At 42.6% G+C, this 23,485-nt stretch overlaps 1 protein-coding gene across 1 annotated transcript; it reads right to left on the reverse strand.

Moving 5' to 3' along the window:
* Window positions 1-17,894: 17,894 nt before the first annotated feature.
* On the reverse strand, window positions 17,895-19,659 carry foxg1b (forkhead box G1b). Its single transcript, XM_072437249.1, has one exon. The coding sequence runs from the start codon at window positions 19,542-19,544 to the stop codon at window positions 18,432-18,434; it is 1,113 nt and encodes a 370-aa protein (XP_072293350.1). The 5' UTR covers window positions 19,545-19,659; the 3' UTR covers window positions 17,895-18,431.
* Window positions 19,660-23,485: the final 3,826 nt, after the last annotated feature.

The following is a 23,485-nucleotide window of genomic DNA, read 5'->3' on the forward strand; positions in this document are numbered from 1 at the left end:
CGCGGCCATTTGACCGCGGGCCGCGGCTCTGCAGCCACGGCCTAAAAAAAATTCTGTTTTACCTAATAGTGATCACACATGTGATTTGTTAAATTTTAGCTAAATCTAAATAAATCAGTTAATTTCCTTTCATCCTTTGACTTGAACGGGTCACATGGCAGCAGTCTAAGCAGGGCTACCCAGATTTCTGACCCTGACACTTCCTCCAGCTTCACCGGGGGATCCCGTAGTGTTCCCAGGCCAGGCAAGAGACATGGCGTGTCCTCGGTCTTCCCCAGAATATCTCACCTCAGCTGACTCCTCCCGTGTGACTGAGCTCCTCACCCTATCTCTAAGGGAGCACCCAGCCACCCTGCGCAGGAAATCTCTTTCAACTGCTTGATCGCTGCTCATGACCGTAAGAGTGGAAGTAGATTGACCAGTAAATCGAGGGCTTTGTCTTTCGACTCAGCTCCTTCTTTACCACAGCAGTCCGATGCAGCGACTGCATCACTGCAGCCGCTGCACCGATCCGCCTGTCGATCTCACGCTCCATCCTTCCCTCACTCGTGAACAAAACCCCGAGATACTTGAACTCCTCCACTTGGGGTAAGGACTCCCCACCCACCTGGAGGGGGCAAGCCACCTTTTTCGGTTGAGAACCATGGCCTGGGATTTGGAGGTGCTGATATGCAGGAGGTGCTTATTTAATGTTGTCCACCAAAAAGCATTAAAAAAAGACATACTATCAGGTACTTATTATTGAACTATAACAGATCTTTTCTTTTCACTGTAAAGCACAATTATTGATCTAAAACACCTAGTAATAGAAACAGATCCATTGATGAGCTGCTTCTTTTTATAATGATATTTCACCGAAAGAAGCAGCAGATTGTCCAGATTGTCATTTACGTGTGTTTAATTTGAAAAGTGGGCACATAACATTTAAGAACCCTATTTGAATTTTCTGAACACTCAAGCCTTAGTTACAGGACAGTTACCCAACCATGAGTGAGCTAATGATGAGGAAACACAGTTCATTAAAGTTGAGTTTGCATAATATATGCCCTTCAATATTTACATCAGGATTGGAGACTATGCTGGTATCATTGTTTATTCATTATAATAAACAATAAAACAATTTTCACCAAGTATTTATGGTATTATTTTTTTACATATTGTTTCAGTTTGTGTCAGCCTCAGTGCAAATTGGTGTTTTATACATTCTAGAATTTAATAATGTCATAATGGATTTACATATGGATTTATGTAACTCTATGGGAGACTTATTGTTTTTGAAAGAAGAAGAAATCCACAAACGTTGAGGCCTAAACTCTGACAATGTTTAAATCATAAAAGTTATTTTTAGTTTTTCTTGACTTAATGGTTTATATTTGCACTTTTCTATTTCAAACTATTTTTAAATGATTAATTATACTTTCATGTTTTTCTTTTATGAAGCACTTTCAATTCATGAATTGTGCTATACAAATACATTTGTATTCATTTTGAAACCTCCAATGTTAATATTATGGGTTCAAATCTGTTTAATGGACAGCAATCACATCTTTGGAGTTGAAGAATGGCACCGCTAATGGAGGCAATTGTGGAAGAAAAAACCCCAAATCACTTAATTTGATTTATGCTGAAAGAGAAGAGGTTGAACTTTGAGTCATTTTCATGTGGATAGGCCCAGTACTTACAGAGATATGCTCCATAAATTAGGTCAGCAAATCTGCTATCTGATAGATATCTGCTATCTGACCTGTCTCAGCTCAGTTTTAAACTATAGACATTTTAGAATGTTGTGATGCTGTGATGATGCATTTGCCTGGTGAAGGCCAAGTGTCAAAACACTATTTGTGTCCAAATACAATTTTCTATTTATAGAATTTTGTGATGTCACATGAACACAACCTGGTGATTAAATATGCATTTTCTCATCAATAATACAAAATCTTAAAATCCCTCCACAGAATGAAAGGATAATTTCAGAAATACACACAATCTCAAAGGAAACATTATCGTGTTATCATATGATCCGTGCTGCACCTCTGTGATCGTCCATGCATCTCCAAACACAAGTGCGACACATTTGAAGTTGAAATGCTGGTGTCAGGTGGAGCATGTGTATCCTGACTTCAGCAGTGCAATGAGAATGGGCCAGTTCATGTTTAAGTGTTGAAGGCCTTCCTGTGCTGTAATGTGCCAGCATCAGGGCTGTGTGTGCGCTGTCACAATCCTAGTTCCGGTTACAGCACCAGGCTCTCCACAACCCGAACTCCCGATAACAGTGGATTCAAATCAAGCACTGGAACATTTGTCCACAACACAACTACTGTTTGTGCTTCTGTGTGCAAGGATAGTTGTCACGGTGACAGCTTATCTCAGGTTGTACCAAAAGTTCAAAAGATAAGGTTTTATATGGGAACAACAATTGCTGTATATTTTAAATGCTGTTACGTTTCTCTTTTCATGTTTCTGTTCACGTGAAACTGTTACGAGCACAGAGAAATATCTTTGTAGAAATGTCGACTTTCCATTACATATTTTTGGGAAAAGTCCTTAATGTTGAGTAGGTAATGTGGATGAGGTGTTTTATGGGACAAACAACAGAGATTTGATTCCATTAAACTCTGGTCAGAAGGGGATTTCTTACCCATAGCACCACTGGCACCATCTGAAAGTAAAATGTGAGCTACAATATAATCACTTCAATTCAGTTATGTATGAAATATGTATGATATATGAAATATGAAATTTCCCCATGTGGGACAATAAAGGAATATCTTATGTATAGTCCAAAATCACAATAGCAGTTGCCTCCAAGGGCTCGGCATCGACATGGGCATTCAACTACATTTTCCTGAGGGCCAGATTTTCCGTGGCCTCTCTGTACAATGCACCATCACTCTCACACACACTAGATTTCCTCATCACTGAAACATCAACTGTTTCAGAAATGATACTATAACAACAGCTATTTTAGATTTTTGAGAGGAAAAAGAAAACAATACAAAAGACTTTTCCAACATTGCAACATTGCAAAATTCCCCATCCAGTACTCAACCAGAATTAAACTAGAACTAGACTATAATAGACCAGGACTGACATGTTGAGAACAGTTGGGCACACGGCCTGATACTTTGCTAATGTTGATTATCTATGCTAATCACTTGATGCTGAAATGTTTTGTTCTCTGGTGTTACTCCCATGTGTACGAGCCAAAGTCAGTCACCAAAACAGCCCTAGTTTTAATTTGTGATGTTTGGAGACTAATGCTAACTCTTCCACTGAAGAGGGGCCGGCTGGTGTAATGGTGCAGCAACGCCAGTGGAAGACAGTGGAGATTATGTTGGACTTCAGGAAAGTCCCAGTCGCCCAATGCCTTTGGACTCATGAACACTTCATAACTCCTATCACTTCAGCAACAATTTATACTGCTAATTTAGCATTATTTTCTGAAATGTGTGCTTATATTTTGTTATTATTAATCATTGTTTTATGTTGCACTTTACCATCAAGTTCCAAGTTTGTGAATTTTATTCACTAATAATGGCAATAACCTTTTTTCTGATTCTGATTCTAGTATGGAACGGACCAGCCTGTATACTGTAGGACTTGTTTACAAACACTGGAGGGGTCTATTCCTCCATGGTAACAGTCATTTATTATGGGTTTATGATGGAGCTCAGGCAGTTCTGGTTCAGTGACATGAAATCCCCAGTAAGAAGATTAGAGGTCATTGTGTGCAGAGGTAACTCTATTTCAGACTGTGTCATCAGCATCTGCTCAATGCTAAATAATGCTACATGTCTTATTGAAACAATATAATAAACCAGGGCCAGTCAAAGTGCAGTCCCCTATGGGGGTCACCAAATAATCTCAGGGATCCCCAAATTATATGAGCAAAAAATGTAAAATTGATATGATAGTCTTAGTTTGGGCAATTGTGAACAAGCAATCGAACTCTGATCGGGACGAAAGGAGCAAACTCTGGTCCGGTTGAAAATGTCAATCTTGGTCTTGAACTCCGGTGCGATACGTCTGACTTGTGAAGGCAAACAAACCAGAGAGTGGAACAAAACTAGGAAGTGACCATGAATAAAATTGTATTTTTAAATTCAACTCCAACTTCTGGATGGTAGAGATGTGATTTGATAAACTGAAAATAAAATAAAAAATAATAAAAATATTTTTATTCCGTCCTCCCCTCTTAAAAAATGGCAAGGAAAGTCCGTGGAACAACTACGTCAACGTCTATATATTCAAAATAAAATAAAACATTATACATGAGGCTACTTTGGGGGTAGCCTGTTTTTTTATGTTTGGGTTGAAAATGCCAGCGGTTGTTATTTTGGGGGTTGTGACTTTAAAAGGTTGAGAACTAGAGATGGGACTTTCAGACCTGTATCCAATACGATATAAGATAAGATATTCCTTTATTGTCCACACATTGGGAAATGTCATTGTTGCAATGCAGGTAGATACAGAGGAAAAGGACAGATAACTTATAGGAAGTTTAAAAAAACACTCTTAATAGAAGAACTCTTATAAACAAAACTCATATAAACAAAAACTCATATAGACAATATCTCTCATTTCTTAATAAGCAATGGAGGGGAAAAATAAAGATAAAATAAAAAACAGCTAGCGTAAGACAAGATAATACTAATAATAATGGTAAAATAAGCACTCTATTTACATCAGTTATATGTACATGAATGTGACATTATTGCATGTGAGTACAACAGTAATTGCACATGAATATGACGGTATTGCACATGGTTAAGTCAGTATTGCACGTGTTCAGGGCTAGCCGTGTTTGTTATAAAGTCTGACAGCAGCAGGAAGGAAAGACCTACGAAACCTCTCCTTCACACAGCGAAGGTAGATCAGTCTCTCACTGAAGCTGCTCTCCAGAGAGGACAGAGTGTCCTGCAGTGGGTGAGACTCATGGTCCAGCATAGATGTGAATTTAGCCAGGACCCTTCTGTCTTCCACCTCCTGCAGAGCACAGCCCAGGACGAAGCTGGACTTCTTGATGACTTTGTCCAGCTTCCTCCTCTCCCTCTCTGTGATGCTGCTGCTCCAGCAGGCCACACCGTACAGGAGGGCTGATGCCACCACAGAGTCGTAGAAGGTCTTCAGGAGTGGCCCTGTCACTCTCTCAATGTCCCTTCCCTGGATGTTCACTGGTGAGGGGGCAGTGGAGTGGTGTCTGCGGAAGTCCACCACCATCTCCTTTGTCTTTCCCGCGTTGATGAGGAGGTGGTTCCGCTGACACCAGTCCACAAAGTCCTGCGCCAGTCCCCTGTACTACGCATCATCGTCGTCCGTGATGAGTCCGATGATGGCAGAGTCATCAGAGAACTTCTGCAGGACACAGCTGTCCGTGTCGTGTCTGAAGTCTGCAGTGTAAAGGGTGAAGAGAAAGGGCGCGAGGACAGTGCCCTGGGGCGCCCCCACACTGCAGGTCCGAGTGTCAGACACACAGTTACGGGCTCTCACAAACTGGGGTCGGTCTGTGAGGTAGTCCAGGATCCACTCTGCCAGGTCGTACTCCACACCAGCCGCCTCCAGCCCCAGATGGTATTGAAGGCGCTGGAAAGATTGAAGAACAGAATCCTCACAGAGCTGCCAGGCTTTTCCAGGAGAGAGAGAGAGCGGTGCAGCAGGGAGATGATGGCGTCCTCCACTCCGATGCCAGGCCGGTATGCAAACTGCAGCGGGTCTATGACTGAGCTCCTGGTGGAGCGGAGGTGGTCCAGGACCAGCCGCTCCAGTGTCTTCATCAGATGGGACGGAGAGCCACCGGCCTGAAGCTGTTGAGGTCTTTGGCGCGTGGTGTCTTGGGCACAGGTACCAGACAGGAGGTCTTCCAGACCTGTGGTACAACCCTCAGCTTCAGGCTCATGTTGAAGACATTTTCCATAACTCCACACAGTTCATCTGCGCAGGACTTAAGGAGCCTGGGGCTGATGCCGTCAGGTCCTGCTGCCTTCCTCACTTTAATCCTCTTCAGCTCTCTCCTCACCTGTGCTGCTGTGACAGTCAGTGGTTGGCAGGAGGACTGTGTGCTGGGGGGATGTGTGAGTCTAAGTGAAGAGGGGAGCTGATGGGCCGGAGCAGAGATGTGAAGAGGAACAGATGCAGGCCATTGTCTAGCTGTGGAAGAGGGAGCATGCAGCTGTGCAGGGGGAGGGGTGGGCGATTGATCAAATGCACCTCAATACGGTAATCCACTTAATTTAAGATTAATTTCTTACAACCAACGATTAGATTTGAACAAACTTCAAATCGCTATACCTCACATTTCACACAACATAGTTTTTTTCCCCCGATTGAGTCTGTTATCTCCAATACCGATTCCGATCAAGATAGGTATCGGTTCAATACCTATCTCAATCCGACAGGAATCTTCTTATTTTTTATTAACACAGTTTAATCTGACGTTGTACCTTTATAAATATAGGTGGGCCGTGATTCAACCGCAAAGGATGTAAACGATAGCATTAGCGGCGTCAGTTCTAGATGAATCTAGATTAATTGAGACAAATTAATAATACATATTAAATATATAATTATATAAATATGTTATAATATTAGTATAGAAGGTGATATCACTCCCTGATTGAGCATACACATTCAATAAAGAAAAAAACCTTTCCATTAATAGTTCCCTTAACCAGTACATATGTGCCATATTTGTCTTTTACTATGCGGTTCAAAATCATTATTGCACCTCCCCTCCTGTATTTGCCATGACAAATAGTAAGATTATTTGTTACAAAATGTTGTTAGTGTTTGATATTCAATTTTGTTATAAAACTCTCTGGTCGAACACAACATAAAAACACATAAAATACAGAAACACAAAACAGATGAATAGATGGTATGGAAAACAAAAGGGCTTGTGGCAAAAACATGCACTGACCCCAAAACCTGATCACATAAAAGATTGTTAATCAATCCATCCATCCATCTTCTTCCGCTTTATCCAGGGCCAGGTCGTGGGGGCAGCAGTCTAAGCAGGGACTCCCAGACTTCCTCCTCCCCAGACACTTCTTTCAACTCCTCTTGGGGGATCCCGAGGCGTTCCCAGGCCAGCCGAGAGACATAGTCCCTCCAGCGGGTCCTGGGTCTTCCCCGGGGCCTCCTCCCGGTGGGACATGCCCGAAACACCTCCCCAGGCAGGCGCCCAGGAGGCATCCGGAACAGATGCCCGAGCCACCTCAGCTGGCTCCTCTCGGAGGAGCAGTGGCTCTACTCCGAGCTCCCCCCGTGTGGCTGAGCTCCTCACCCTATCTCTAAGGGAGCGCCCAGCCACCCGGCGGAAGAAACTCATTTCGTGTCAGCCAAGACAGTCCTACAACATCCAAAGACTTTAGGTACTCAGGGCGGATCTCATCCACCCCCGGAGTTTGCGAACAACCTCAGTAACTTCGGCTTGGGTGATGGAGGAGCCAGCCTCTGAGTCCCCAGTCTCAGCTTCCTCTTCGGAAGACGTGGCGGTGGGATTAAGGAGATCCTCAAAGTATTCATTCCACCGTCCAACGACATCCCCAGTCGAGGTCAGCAGGTCTCCACCCGCACCGTAAACGGTGTTGGTGAAGCACTGCTTCCCCCTTCTGAGGCGCCGGACGGTTTGACAGAATTTCTTTGGGGCCGACCGATAGTCCTCCTCCATGGCCTCCCCGAACTCCTCCCAGCTCCGAGTTTTTGCCTCTGCAACAACACGGTCTGCGGCCCACTTGGTGTGCCGATACCTGTCAATGACCTCAGGAGACCTACAGGCCAGAGTGGCCTGAGAGGCCTCCTTCTTCAGCCTGACAACATCCCTTACTTCCGGTGTCCTCCACCGGGTTTGGGGGTTGCCGCCACGACAGACCTTGCGACCACAGCTCCGAGCAGCCGCATCAACAAAGGTGGCGGAGAACGTGGTCCGCTCGGACTCATTGTCCCCAGCCTCCCCTGGGATATGGAAGAAGCTCTCCCGGAGGTGCATAGTTGAATACCCTACTAACAGAGGGCTCCGCAATAAGTTCCCAACAGACCCTCACAATGCGCTTGGGTCTGCCAAGTTTGTCCGGCTTCCTCCTCCGCCAGCGGATCCAACTCACCACCAGGTGGTGATCAGTTGACAGCTCTGTCCATCTCTTCACCCTCACTTCAAGTGTCCAAGACACGCAGCCGGAGGTCAGATGACTCGACAACAAAGTTGATCATTGGGTGTCCTGGTGCCACGTGCACTGATGGACACCCTTGTACTTGAACGTGGTGTTCGTTATGGACAATCCGTGGCTAGCACACAAGTCCAATAACTGAACACAAATCCAATGTGGGAGATTGGTGGATGCAAATATGTACATAATTTATGTACAGAGCAGAAAACCAACATGGAGCATAAAGTCTGATGTCAAAAACAAATAAGTCATGCCACAATCTTCAGTCTCTTCAAATCAGAAATATATTAGCATTTGACCACAACCTGAACTTGGTGGCTCCATCTCTTGTCGATGTTCATTTCTTCGTGCATTGCATTTTCCTGAGGAGCACTGCTGTCTCTCCTGGTGTTCTGAGCATGGGTTTTTTACCTTCAACCTCACCAGAAGAGTTGCTGGGAAAGAAAACGTATGCCCTCAATTTTCTCTTCTTGAATTTCTCACAGATGTGGTGGAACTTTTCTCGTTGTTGACAAACGTCATATGGAACTTCTGGGGGGAAAAACCCTTGTTTGCCTTGTACTGGAAGTCTCTTTTAACCTTGGGAGCCTTCATGACACGTTCCTTCTCATAATCAGGCCTTGTGGATTATCAGCTTTTTGTCTTTTTTGGCCCAGGCGATGTGCTCTTTCTATTGTGATGGGGGGACCATAACTCCAGAGCTCGAAATTAGCTCCAGGGGGACCTTCTGAAGGAAACTTTCAGTGTTGTCTCCTTATTCTCCCCCCGGTAGCCCTCATGTCTGATATTATTATTACGTGATCTAGACTTCAATCCCAGGAGCTTTTCATATTCTTGACTTCCGTTAGCAGCGCCACCACCTAGGCCCTCAGCTTCAGTAATTCATCCATATTGTCTGAAATATGATTCTCTGCTTAACTGATGCATGCTCCATCTCCTTGTTCCGCTTTCAGCTCCTTTATGTCACATTCAATTTGGTCGAATCGGGCCCTGCACTCATTTCAGCTCTCATTGACGCCATGCTACGCTGCATTTCACGCATCATGAAAAAATATTGTTAGTTGTAAAGTTATCTCATCTCTTCCTTCCGACAAGGAAGAGCCTGCAGACTCCACGCCAGGAACAAAGCTTTGTCTAGCACCGATGGACCTGCCACGTTATCCAGGTTAGCTTGCAAGACGGGCTATTTTCAACCAAGGCCAGTGTCCGTCAACTTTGATTGTTAAGATCCCACAGCATTACCAGTCTTGTGCTTTCCATGTTTACTCATCTCTTTCTCCTTGTTTCTTGGGTTTATGTGGATGAAACGTAGATTATTTGGTCAAATTTCGGCCGCAGTTCAGCTAGTGCGTGAGTTTAGCCTGACTTCATAACTGGAAGTCCATGAATTTATGTTTGACCATTTGTTTTGTCAAATTCTCTGTTTCGCTGTCAGCCAAATGATGGAGACGAATGGTGCAGTTCATTGAAGTTGCCATTTTTAACAGAAGATGCACAACAGTGTTGTCAAACATGGGACTGTGCAGCCCTGGAAACAAAGTCTTGATTTTGCTGTAATGTAGAACCTCATTTGTAATGGCAGCAGAAGTTTGTGTTCTTGTGGAAGATTGACTGAGGTTGCTTTCAAGATCCATTGGAAACAAGGCTCTGATTGTTACAAAAGTATCATCGACATAGCGGAGCCACAGTTTTGGGGCTATGCCTGAGAATGAGGACAGTGCCTTCTTCTCAAAGTGCTCCATGTACAGGTTGGCCACTATGGGAGAGACGGGCGAGCCCATGGCACAGCCATGAATCTGTCTGTAAAATTGTCCCCGGAATTGAAAGTAAGTGGTGTTCAGACAGATGTCCAACAGTTTACATATGTGTTCAGGTGTCAGTTTGGTCCTTTCCTGTAGGGTGGTGTCTTCCTGCAGTCTGATCCTCACCGCTGCTACTGCATCAGAGGTCGGGATGCAGGTGAACAGGGACACCACATCATATGAAACCATGAGGTCATCTGGGTCCAGTTGGAGATGTTTCACTTTATCCACAAAGTTGTGCGTGTTATCCACATGATGTACCGAATTCCCCACAAGCGGAGCCAATATAGTTGTTAAATGCTTGGCCACATTGTAAGTGATGGAATCTGTGCTGCACACTATGGGTCTGAGTGGCACCTCCTTTTTGTGTATTTTTGGAAGGCCATAAATGCAAGGCATGGCTTCACCAGGATACAGTCTGTAATACAGAGGCCGGTCTATCGCTTCCTCTTTTTCCAGCCTTTGTAAACAGTCTATCACTTTCTTCTTGTAACCACTGGTCGGATCTCTTTTCAAGCGCTCGTATGTGGTCGTGTCCTCGAGGAGGGTGTGGACTTTGGCTTCGTAATCAGCTGCGTTGAGAATCACAGTGCAACGTCCCTTGTCTGCTGGGAGGATGTTGATGCTATGTGGTTACCCCGCTTGGGCTCTCAACAGAGTGAAGAGAACCAAGAAGCAGGACAAAAGGGAAACTGAACAGAGAAGGAAGGGTGTTTCTATCCCTTATGTGTCTGGCCTGTCGGAAAAACTGCAGAGAATTTTTAGACAACACGAAGTCCCTGTTTATTTTAAACCAGGCAACACTTTAAGACAAAAACTGGTTCACCCAAAGGACAAATTGCCGACTCAAAAACAGAGCAATGTAGTTTATTCGATCCAATGCAGTGAAGAAAGCTGTAAAGAACGTTACATAGGTGAGACGAAACAGCCTCTACACAAGAGGCTTTATCAGCACAGAAGAAATACTAGTTCAGGTCCACAGAGTGCCGTGCATCTCCATCTTGAAGCCTCTAATCACTCGTTTGAAGACGGTGAGGTGAAGGTTTTAAGCAGGGAGAAAAGATGGTTTGAAAGAGGAGTCAAGGAAGCTATTTTTGTTAAAAAAGAAAGACCTTCTTTAAACAGAAATGGAGGGCTTAGGTTTAATCTTCCTGTTATCTATAATGGGTTACTGAACCCCTGGAAAGGTAAAGGACCAGGGCATTCAAATGCTAATCAGGTACTCAGGGTGGTTGAGCCAGGGTCTCACTAAGACAAAGAGGTTTTAACAGCCCATTAAGATTCTGAATAGGCTAGCTCGGTAGATACAAGGGGGGAGTTTCTGTTGAAACCAACAACTCTTTCTACTTCAGGAAGGCTCCTCCCAATGGGCGGGTCTTACCACAGAACAGTATTAATATCGGAGTTCTCGACCTAAATTCTGTTATTGACAATGACTCTTGGATGAGAGTCGAAACGTCTACTTTTTCAAACTGAGTCCAGATGACTACAACTGAAGCTTTTTCTACTATGGAACACGCCTGGACGAATGAGGGATTACACCGACGTTTTTATATATTGTATCTTTTACGCATACTCAACATAAAGACTGAAATATTCAGTATTAATGATAATGATAATAATAATAATAATAATTAATCGCTAGTGGCGATGATGGCTCTCGCCACACTCACGACCGCCTTCCCACCCATCCATGTTTTCTGCTGCGTTTTGCGGCATACCAAACGACGCTCAGTAATTCACCGTTGATGATTGCGTAGTTTACGATTCAAATAGTTGTTTCTCCTGACAAATTGCAAGATCGTGCAGAACTCAGACCTAAGCAAGGAGGGAGAGAGAGCCTCGGTGACCTGGCTGCACCCCCTCCTCCCTGTACCTCTGTCACCTAGCAACAGAGACCCGCCGCTAATGCTAATACTAACGCTAATGCTAACTCTAATGCTAATGCTAAGACCGCGGCACGAGAGGTAAAAAGAGGAAGAGGAAGTGAAGCATTCATTGTGCCCCTGCTGGCCAATAATGAAAAATACACAATATCTGTTGTGCACTTTTTTTCATGGCGTCTTGAGGAGAATATAATCCATGAGTTTCAAACAAATCAGACAATGTTGAGTTTTTCACATAATGGGTAGGGGGCGCAATAGAGTAAATTTGTTACATGGGTATTAATTATTTCCAATCAGACCCTAAAAACGTATTAGTGAATGAAATATGAGTTCCATAGATCAATTCCATTAGGTGTTTATTATTGTCCTCGAAAAAACAGGAAAATAAGGCTTTTTTAAAAGCGTGTTACGTGGAGACCGTAAGGAAAATACATTTATTTTTAAATCTTTATTAAATTTCAATGTCTCTAGATGCGGAAAGTGTTGTTTTGAGCTCGATTGGACGAAAAACCTATAACAAGTACGATTTTCCCAAAAAAAAAGTCAAACGTGGCGGCGCGATTCAACATAACTGACTTCCTGTTTATCATACAGCGATGCTGCCAGGTCTGTTTTTCTCGTCACAGGGAGCTCTATCACTGTTCCACATGTGCCTAGAGTTTCATGTCTTTTCTTTTTTGCTCTAGGCGGCGCTGTTGCGACGGGCGTTCTCACAAGCTCCATGTTATTTGATTTCGATTTTCGATGTAATGGAGAATTGATGATGTTTGTTCTCATTCGACATATAAATTGCACAATAAAAAATGGTAAGAAATTTCAATTCAATTTATTTTATAACTATTATTTTATAAAAATCAGTGCATATTGCCCAAAACATATGATGTAAATTAATAAGTGAGAAGTTAATAAGAAAAGTTAACCTGTCCATAGGCAGAGACAGACTGCAAAGACAGAAATACTCACAGAGCACTCAGCAAAATGTGAAAGTTGAACAATGACCAATCCTACATGTGTGTAGCCTTGTCAACTGGCCTTTCCTCAGTGACACTGTGCAGTGTTTAGTGAAAACAAAAAAGTGTTCTTTATGTGCCACAGTGCAGTTTAATGAGGTCTCGTTCCTCAATTCAATCTGCTTGTATTATTGATAACAAACACAGCTGTGTTTGGCCCAAGCTCTCATCAGAAACACCGGCCTACGAGCACCGCACACACACACACACACTCACACACACACAGGCTGCAGCACACACAGGCACACACACACGCACGCTCGCACACACACACACACACACTCACACACACACAGGCTGCAGCACACACAGGCACACACGCACGCACGCACACACACACACGCACACACACACACACTCACACACACACACACACACACAGGCTGCAGCACACACAGGCACACACACACGCACGCACACACACACACACACACACAGATACAGAGACAATGTATGGGTTCCTATGTGGCAGAACCATGAGCCGAAAGCTCAAGTGTCCTGTCCTGACATGGGGCCTGCTCCGTCGGAGCGGCACAGAATAAGAACACAGTATCTAGAATATCTGGGAATTACCTACTGCCCATGACCAACCAGGAAGTAAAATATACAAACTTTGTACAAACAATTGTACAAAACATTGTACAAACAATTGTACAAACATTGTCAAACCTGGGAAAACTAGACCAAATGTTTAATCAAATCTTCAAAATAATCACTACATTATAGTCAAAAAAAAATAAGTACACTTTAAGAGTGAAAAGTGAACACTGCATTTATTTAGTTCATGTGGACATAAAAGTGTTATAGCAAAAATACTACATTTAATATATAATATAACATTTAACACCTGTCCATGGGAAGCTTTTAGTAGTAGTAATGCTAAAAAAAATCAAATATTTTGTCATTCAGTGAACAAATATAACATTCTTTAAGAATAACAAAAATAGCACTTTTGTCAATACATTTTGATCATTTTGTAAATCCTGAACCCTTTCAGTTGATCATGGGAAATTGTTTGTTTGTTTGTTTGTTTGTTTGTTTGTTTGTTTACCAGTTTCTTGATTTATTCATTGTCACATTTCTTTTTTCAAATATTATTCCCACCAATCACCATTCAAGATTCAGTCTGATTGGTGTTAAAAACCAGAGTGACATCACCGTCACAGTCACTGATGACATCACTGCTTTTCCTCTCTGCTGCCCCACACCCTCACTCTAAGCCTCGCCCCCCAGACCCCAGGATTAGCAAAACAAGTGAGGACTTCATCGCCCTGTGACCTAAATTCCCCTGGAGTGTGCAGACAGAGGCACAAAAGGCTCATGTGAACAATAGGCAGACTCAGACCCAGGCTCGGACCCAGGCTCAGACCCAGACTCAGATCCAGGCTCAGACCCAGGCTCGGACCCAGGCTCGGACCCAGGCTTAGACCCAGGTTCGCACCCAGGCTTGGACCCAGACTTGGACCCAGGCTTAGACCCAGGCTCAGAGCTGACAAAACCCCATGTTACGGGGATACTAAAGAATGAAGTTCCACTATTGTTAAAGACAAGGTTCAATTTTGTTGATTTTGTCATTTAAACTAACTCCAAATAAAACCAAACATTAAATTAAGATAATGAAAGTGTAGGCACATGATGTCTAAATAAATAATAATTTTGCTAATAAATATTAAAAACATAACACATTTTGGAAAAACATATTTGTGATTGTGATTGGATTTGCAATTCATCTTTTAATAATAATGTTCAGCGGTCACGGTCTAAACATTTTTGACAAAAGGACTGCAATAGGCCAATGAACGCAAACTAATGAAATTATCACTTATATTGGGAAAGGGGCATATTACATTTTCCGTTTCCACCTATGAAATTTGTATGACAATCCAGCTATACCAAAATTATAACCCAAACATAATTATTTGACAAATTTAATTTGCATGTTTGTTTAACATTAAAATATATTTTTTATTACAACTGTCAAATCAAGATCAAGAAATAAAATAGAAATACATATATAATAATATATATATTTATGTATACATATATAATTTATACATATGTATAATTTATACACACACACACACACATATTATATATATATATATATATATATATATATATATATATATATATATATACCTTTATATATATTACCTTTTTTATTGGCTGTACTTAGCTTAGCACAAAATACATTCATTTTCAGCAAAGCCTTTTTGATTCTGAAGAAGTCACATGTGTACAGTTGTTGCTTAAATATGAGTTATCCTATTATATGTATGTGTGTGTATGTATATATGTGCTTGGAGCCACAGTCAATTCTAAAATGTGTTATTTTGTATTTTCTTACACACATTAAAAGAGAGAGAGAGAGAGAGAGAGAGAGAGAGAGAGAGAGAGAGAGAGAGAGAGAGAGAGAGAGAGAGACGACATGTGACCGGCCAGAGTTCCATTTACTATCATGACACACACGCCGACACACACACACACTCTTCTTAAAGAAACACATCCATCCACACTGTGATTAGATTGGGGATCGAGGCCTCCTTTTCAAGGGTGATCTGGGGTAAAGTAAAGATACAACTACACACACGTTTTAAAAAACATTACACATTTAAAAGACATTTAATTATACTACATTTATAAGGGCTGACAATTTTTAAAGGATTCGCCATCTTAGTCTTTTTTCAAATCGAACAAAAACTCCTAATTGAGACCATTTAACGCAAGCTAAACTAAAAAAAAGGCATTAATTACCCTTAGATAACAAAAAACAAGAAATCTGGTAGCTTTGCCTCTTTTTTAATGATTGATTGATTTTTAATGTACTGCCAATCCCATTTAAATGATAATCAGCTAAATACAATTGTCGTATTTGTTACAAACATTATCGTGATGCTATAGCTTAAACATACCAAAATCAGCTCAGTATAGTTTGAATATATGGTCATTTGACTAGAGTTGAATGTCATTACCATTATTATTTTATGTGCCATACAAGCTGTATTTATATGTAGTATAACTTACAGTCAATACTTCTAGTGACACTAAAACACTCATCATAAAAAAGGAGCTGGGCTCTCTGAATGTGGTGTCGTTGTCCAAAATTAGGACAATTGTATACTTACCCTCCTACTCAACAATGTGCTGGTCGGCTGCAAGAGCGTTCTTCATAAAGTCATTATGCAATCTTCGGCTCACTTGTAAAACTGTACAATAATATGTTGTGAGGGTACTATATTTTAATTTAAATGTAAATGTATTGAGTTTTTCCCCGACCGGTTTAGCTGTTCAAAGACAGACTTATAGCATTGACAAGAAACACTGATTGGGCCTACAGTCTAGCAAGTACAATGTAAAATCAATAGCAAAACAAAAACAAGATATATTTTCAATATTATTATTATTTAAATAACTAACTGTATCTCAGTCTTATATACAATATTTTTGAAACAGACAGTACACGTCCAGGGTATTTAATCTTTTGAATTTATTTCTCTGAGAAAATATGAAATAAACTGTGAAATAAACTGAACAGACAGTACCGATGTCAAACAGGTGAGCGCTAACCACAAAAGTGCAAAAACAAAAGTACCGGTATACCAAACAAAACACAGGAAAATGAGCCCCAACTGCACCGGATCCCATTATACTCTTTTACTCTTTACTTTATTTTTTTTGTTTTTTTTGTTTTTTGGGGGGTGGGTACATGATGAATTGAGAAGTGACACTGTAATATACTGTATATATATATATATATATATATATATATATATATATATATATATATATATATATATATATATATATATATATATATATTGCAATATATTACAGTATATATATATATATATATATATTACAGTGTAACTTCTCACTTCATCATTCTGGTTAATAGTGACAAGTTATTCAAACATATTTCCAAACATTGAAAGCTCAGCCTGGGGGCAGAACATGGCCACAGACACCAAAGAAAAGGCCCATGGGATTTTTCAAAATGGACAAATACAAACAAACTGAACAAAATAATCATGATCCATTTGAGGCCACCGCAAAAGGGCTTTTTCATAAAAAATATATCTTCCTACGTCAGCGTGCATAACTGTTCTTGGTATTTTTTTGCATAACATTTAATGGCATCATTTAATCACCATTTTCGTGATTGTCTCAGATTTTCAGAGCTTATAAAAAATTATGTTTTTACAGAATGTCAATTATCAGAACTAAACACTTTTGCAGCCTTTCAAACCATAAAACAATTATAATTATAAACAATTGATAAGTGCAGATTTTTCTCATGGACTATGCACGTTGTGCTTAGAATGAAGTCTAAATATTTTTAAGCATAAAATAGCTTTTTACTTTGAACACGTTTCATTTGAAAATAAAAAGTTGGTTTTGTTATTTCAGATATGGCTATTATCGTTCCAAATAAAATTGCGTAATCTCCCGCAATATTTTTCATTCAATCACGCCCAAGAATAAGCGGGCGTTGGTTTGAATGAGGCCCAACGCTGCGGTGGAAATGTCCATTCTCCAACATTAATAAATAAATAAATACAATATTGTATAATTTCCATGCTGGAAAACTTCTTATCTCCATGTGTAATATTTGTGCAATAAAATATGTGCAGCACCATCGTTCAGATAAATATGCATAAAACTTTAAGTTATTTGTAAAAGACGTCTGATACCCTCAGCAGCGCAGAATTATTATTCTACTGTGTGTGTGTGTGTGTGTGTGTGTGTGCGCGCGCGCATCGCTGGGCCGAGAGTGTGGCCTGATCTGTGGGTTTTTAAATACCGCACAACAATCAGCGCGTCAAATACTTGCAGATTTATGACTGAAGCATATTTGAGAACGAGGGAAAAACAGAACGGAAGACTCGCATGTACAGGCGTCTAGACTCAACAAACACGCGCGCGCAAACACACTATAACCGGGCTTACTAAGAAACAAGATCCTTGATCGGCGGTGCAAAATGTGTACTTCACGACATTATTATGCACATGTGTTCTTCCAAAATCACATGACCATTAAACTTTCCAAACGTGGAGATACTGTGCCACACTCCTCGTGCACACAGCGAGACTCTGTTATAATGCTCCGTTTGGATGGAGGGGTTTTACGCACATTTACGCACGGCTGCTGCTGCAGCACGGGTCGGTCCTGAGACAGATATGATAGGCTTTTGTTCCTCAAACTCCTGATTGTCTCTGCGTTAAGGCTTCTCCGCAACAGAAAATAACTGACTGTGTTCGCTGGTGTCTGCTGCGGTCTTCTCTCACAAGGACCAATAGAATTTAATCACATGTACAATAAATACAAACATAAAACGTCTCAAAGAGAAATCTGCTTCTGTACAGATATAAATAACCGAGGAACACTTTAGACTTAGGCTACCTTTGGCAAGTCTATAGATCCCGGTAGCGCGGTACCGAGCACCCCTTCCTCACCACAATCCAGACCCGCCGCGCCGTGGCCCTGCTGGCTCCACCGTGGCTCCGGGGCCAAAACACTGCCAACGTTTGACTGCACTTTGATAAAGAGCCCTTGCACGTCATCGCGCGTCAGTTTAGGAAGGCGTTGGAGGTGACCCTCTTCTGGTGGGCCAGGACCCCGGGGAAGCCGGAGGATACCGCCGGGCTGAAGGGCGGCAGTGAGCTGTTCCTCAGAGAGTCTGAGAGCAGAGACTGTGGGGCCGTTCCGCTGCTAAGGCCGAAGCCATGACCGCTCTGTTGGAGGTGGGACGGTGGCGGATGACCCCCTCCTCCCGGAGGTCCGGGGGGCCCGTGCCCACTCCCTGTGACAAAGTAGCCGGTCTGTCCCGTCAGCAATCCTACCGGAGACGTGCTTACACCGTAAGTGTTCGTTAAACCCAGAGGCAGAGAGCGGCTCAAGTCCCCGTTCCCCAATTGTTCCACAGTGGGCAGCAGCGAGCCGTAGCCCGCCGTCTGGTTGAGGAATCCCGTTGAAGAGCCGTTGTAGTGCGGGTGATGGTGCAGGGAGAGAAAGGGCGACAGCTGCCAGTACAGCGGGTTGTTAGGACGCTCGTTCAGTCCAAGTCCCAGTGGAGCAAAGCGCAGGCCGCGCTTCATGGCCAGTTTGCCCCGGGACGTGGCGGAGCGTCGCCGCAGCTTCCCTGTGGTGCCGCCGATGAACACATCGTCGCTGCTCGGGTCCAACATCCAGTAGTTCCCCTTGCCCGGATCGTCGTAGTGGCGCGGCACTTTGACGAAGCACTTGTTGAGGCTGAGGTTGTGTCGAATGGAGTTCTGCCAGCCCTGCTTGTGCTCGCGGTAGTACGGAAAGTTCTTCATGATGAACTCGTAGATGCCGTTGAGCGTGAGCCTCTTCTCGGGGCTCTGGCGGATGGCCATCATGATCAGCGCGTTGTAGCTGAACGGAGGCTTGTCATATTTCCCATTCTTTGTACCGGTGCCGCCAGCGGGGTGCTCCCGCGCCTTAGCTCCGCTGGTGTCCTCTTCCTCGTCTCCGGGTTCAGGCTCGGGCTCAGTTCGGTCCGGCTCAGCAGCACTAGCCACGGGGTCTGCTTCTGGAGGCTCGGAGCTCTTGTCCGAGCAGCAGTCCGGGGAGGGCTCGCTCCTACAGGGAAGCAGCAGGCTCTTGATGCTGAAGGACGAAGAACGGGGCACAACCGGGGACTCCTTTACGTCCTCCATCGCGCTAGAAGAAGCGGAGACAGTACGCGGTGTATGGTGGACGCGTTAGAGAAGAGGCTGCATGGCGGAGGAGGAGCTGAGCGACACCCCGACCTTTAACATCTCCAACTCGAGACCTGTCTGTAGATATCTCTCTTTAATCTGCCTCTCTCTCTCTCTCTCTCTCTCTCTCTCTCTCTCTCTCTCTCTCTCTCTCTCTCTCTCTCAGCCCCCCTCACCCCCGCGCCCCCGGCGGCATTTGTGCGCGTGCATGGCCCCCAACACCGTGCGCGTGCTTTGAAGTGCGCTGACTGAGTGAGCGTGCGCGCAGGATAGTAACAGGCAGCTTCCCGGGCTTTGTTTTCACAACGACAATAACTGTTTGAGTTCATGTGGGCAAACAGTGCGCACGCACGCTCAGGGCGTGTACGCGTGTGTACAGTGGACCATTGTCCACCAATAAGAATCCTCGTACATGACACACACACTTTATGCACGTCTGACTGGGACAAGCGCGCCCTCTGTCCGTGGCACGCGGGGCTGCGCGGAACCAACAGCGCTGCAGAGGAAAAACAATACAAACCAAAACTAAATAAAACATGTGCAACGACACAAAAACTAATGACTGCGGGGAAAGCATGTTTGTGAAGCTCATTTTGTGGAGAAGTACACACCAAAGCCCTGTTGTCATGTTCCCTCCTTAAACAAGGTATTTATACAATTTTATGAGATGTATTTTTTCTTCTTCTTTTAATTCAGTTTATTACAGTTTATATCGCGCTAATGAGCTTACATTTGATGTCATATAGCCCATTTCCCCTAAAAGCCACAAAAAGGGAAGCAGAAAATCAAAAGGGTGCACCAACGGTGCACCCTTTTGATTTTCTGCTTCCCTTTTTCTTTTTCTTTTTAAGAACTTTCTTTTTCCTAAAATTGATAAACACACACAAACAAGAACAGAATCAGAGAGAGCAGCAAATTGTACTTCTACTTGTTAGAATACTTGGCTCATAGACCTTTGTTAACCTATAGACTAAAATTCAAACTATAGGTTAACAAATTACTTCAGACATCTGTGCCCAAATGTTCTCAATCCACTCTGATGCAACCAAAGCTTGTGCAGTGTGGCACTTGAGTCACTGCACTCCAACGCACCTTAACGCAAAACGCTGCCGTTCATGGACCAGTTAGGAATCCTATACGCATGATCCATAACTTTTGAAACCCCAGTGGGATGGTGATGTCAAACATTGTCTGTAAGGCTTTGTTGATTTCAATCCAATACTTGTGAACATCAGGACAATCCTAAAACACATGATAGTGATTTGCTTCCTGGCTGCCGCAGCCTCTCCAACAGTCTGCATTTCCCTGTGAGTAATGGGCACTTTGACACAGTGTTATAAAGAAGAAAGACACACTTTTCCAACAGAATTCCCTCCAAATATTTGATTTTGCGTTTTTGTATGTACAAAAACTGTTTCTCATTCGTCATCAACCAGAACAAAGTGATCCTCTCTTGCCCATTTACCCTTAATGTAATCAGGAGAGTGGCTGCTCAAAGTGTTAATACATTCGTACATTTTAGATATTAATCCCCTTGGAAGTTCAGATTTATAAGCTTTAATGAATGTTTCAGTCAAAAGGTTATGATGGTCATCATTATTTTTAATTTCTTGGTCATAATAACTCCTTATTTGTTTCTCAAAGCCAAAGGATTCTTTTAACTCATCAAAGCTCTTCAAATGATTCTCCTTTACAATTTGGTAAAAGATCTTTATACCTTTGTTGTCCAGACTTTAAATCTTGAGTCTGTGCTGTTAGGTGTGAAACTTTGATCGTAACCAAGCCAATTCAAACATTTTTACATCTTTGTCAAGTTTTGCAAAGCCCAGCCCCCCCTTGGAACAGTTTGGAACAGATTGAGAAATATTAGTAAAACGTTTTTAAAACAAATTTTTATGATTTCAATCCTTTGACTTAGACCTAGGTAGGGGATAAGGTTCCATACCATTTTTACGGTCTTAAAAAGAGGGCATATATATATATATAACGGCCACTTTATCAGGTACACCTTGCTAGTACCGGGTTGGACAGCCTTTTGCCTTCAGAACTGCCTTAATCCTTCGTGGCATAGATTCAACAAGGTACTGGAAACATTCCTCAGAGAATTTGGTTCATATTGACATGATGCAAATCTCCCGTTCCACCACATTCCAAAGGTGCTCTATTGGGTTGGAAAGGGGCCCAAAGTGTGCCAAGAAAATCCCCCACACCATTGCACCACCAGCCTGAACCGTTGATACAAGGCAGGATGGATCCATACTTTCATGTTATTTACGCCAAATTCTGACCCTACCATCTGAATGTCGCAGCAGAAATCGAGACTCATCAGGATCAGGCAACTTTTTTCCAATATACTATTGTCCAATTTTGGTGAGCCTGTTCAAATTGTAGTCTCAGTTTCCTGTTCTTAGCTGACAGGAGTGGCCCCCGGTGTGGTCTTCTGCTGCTGTAGCCCATCCACCTCAAAGTTTGACGTGTTGTGCGTTCAGAGATGCTCTTCTGCAAACCTTGGTTGTAACGAGTGGTTATTTGAGTTACTGTTGCCTTTCTATCAGCTAGAACCAGTCTGCCCATTCTCCTCTGACCTCTGGCAAGGCATTTGCGCCCATAGAACTGCCTCTCACTGGATACTTTCTCTTTTTCGGACCATTCTCTGTAAACCCTAGAGATGGTTGTGCGTGAAAATCTCCCCGCATCATTTCTGCACCTTTCTTTTTTTCTTTCTTTCTTTCATGTATAGTTCCTCAAAAAGCAGGACATTTTGCCAGTGTCTCCACTTGGGGCAGGAATTCTGTCCGAAGGAATCCATCTTGTCTGTCGGTGTGTTTCGGGATATGTACATTTCCCCTACTATACAGTAGTGCATTAAAAACACAAGAAATGATGGGGGGGAGGTGTTAGTATTTTCAGGACAACAGTTGGAACAATCATAGTAATAGTAATTATATTGTAAAAGTGATATAAATGATAACAATGATAAAAGTACTAACAACAGCAAAATTGATAATAATTATATCAATACATGTATGTGTTAATAACATGTTTGTGTGGCAGGGTGGTAGTTGTGTGGTTGTGTATGAGTTGGCTCACAGACAAATACATAAAGTTGGAAGATGATGTGATATGTGTGAAGAGTGGAAGATGGAGGAAGAAGAGAAGGGAATCAGAGTTTTAAAAGGTGAGAGAGCGTTGGGTGGGGAGGTCGGTTTCAGATGAGTGATTATAGGGAGGGATGTATATTTCTTTGTTATTAAAATGTTTCAGTTGACAATGTGTATGTTATAGCTGTGAGGAGTGTTTGTAAGTTTATTGTTTTATCAATCATTATTGTAAGGTCCCCTAGCAGTCAGAGAGAGTGACTGTGTGACCTCTTCCCCAAAGTGTTTGACTGGAGTGCAGTGCCAGGTTGCGTGGCTATAATAATAATTATGTGACTGACCACACGGAAAACCGCAACAAGTCGGCACAGACGAAACTGCGCAAAACAGCTTTTAAGCTTTTTTTTTTTTTTCAAATGAGTGATTTTCGTAGTATAGTATTCATGAATTTATTCCCAGAAGTGAAAAAAAAAAAAAAACTGATGCAGAACAGAACACTAGATATCTACAAATCAGTGCTGGCTCGGCTCTGGAGCATAAACCAATGCTATTCCTTAACACACAGAGAACACAATTCAACTTAGAATATGAAACGATACAGAAACCTGAGACTTTTGTGTAGCATGCATGGGAGAAACCGCCGGGCCGGGTCGCCAAGGCTGTTGTAAGTAGCCTGGCGACCCTCCTTAGTCTCACAAAGTTTTTTCTCATGCAGGTTGGTTTTATTAGAAATTATGCAATAGGCGAGTCACATTCTCATTGGTCAGCTTCACATCAAGGCACTTGTCTTTTACAACAGTT

This window comes from Eucyclogobius newberryi, unplaced genomic scaffold (assembly GCF_026437365.1).
Source record: "Eucyclogobius newberryi isolate DKJ021-1_F unplaced genomic scaffold, fEucNew1.0.hap1 SCAF_8, whole genome shotgun sequence".
Classification (NCBI taxonomy): domain Eukaryota; kingdom Metazoa; phylum Chordata; class Actinopteri; order Gobiiformes; family Gobiidae; genus Eucyclogobius; species Eucyclogobius newberryi.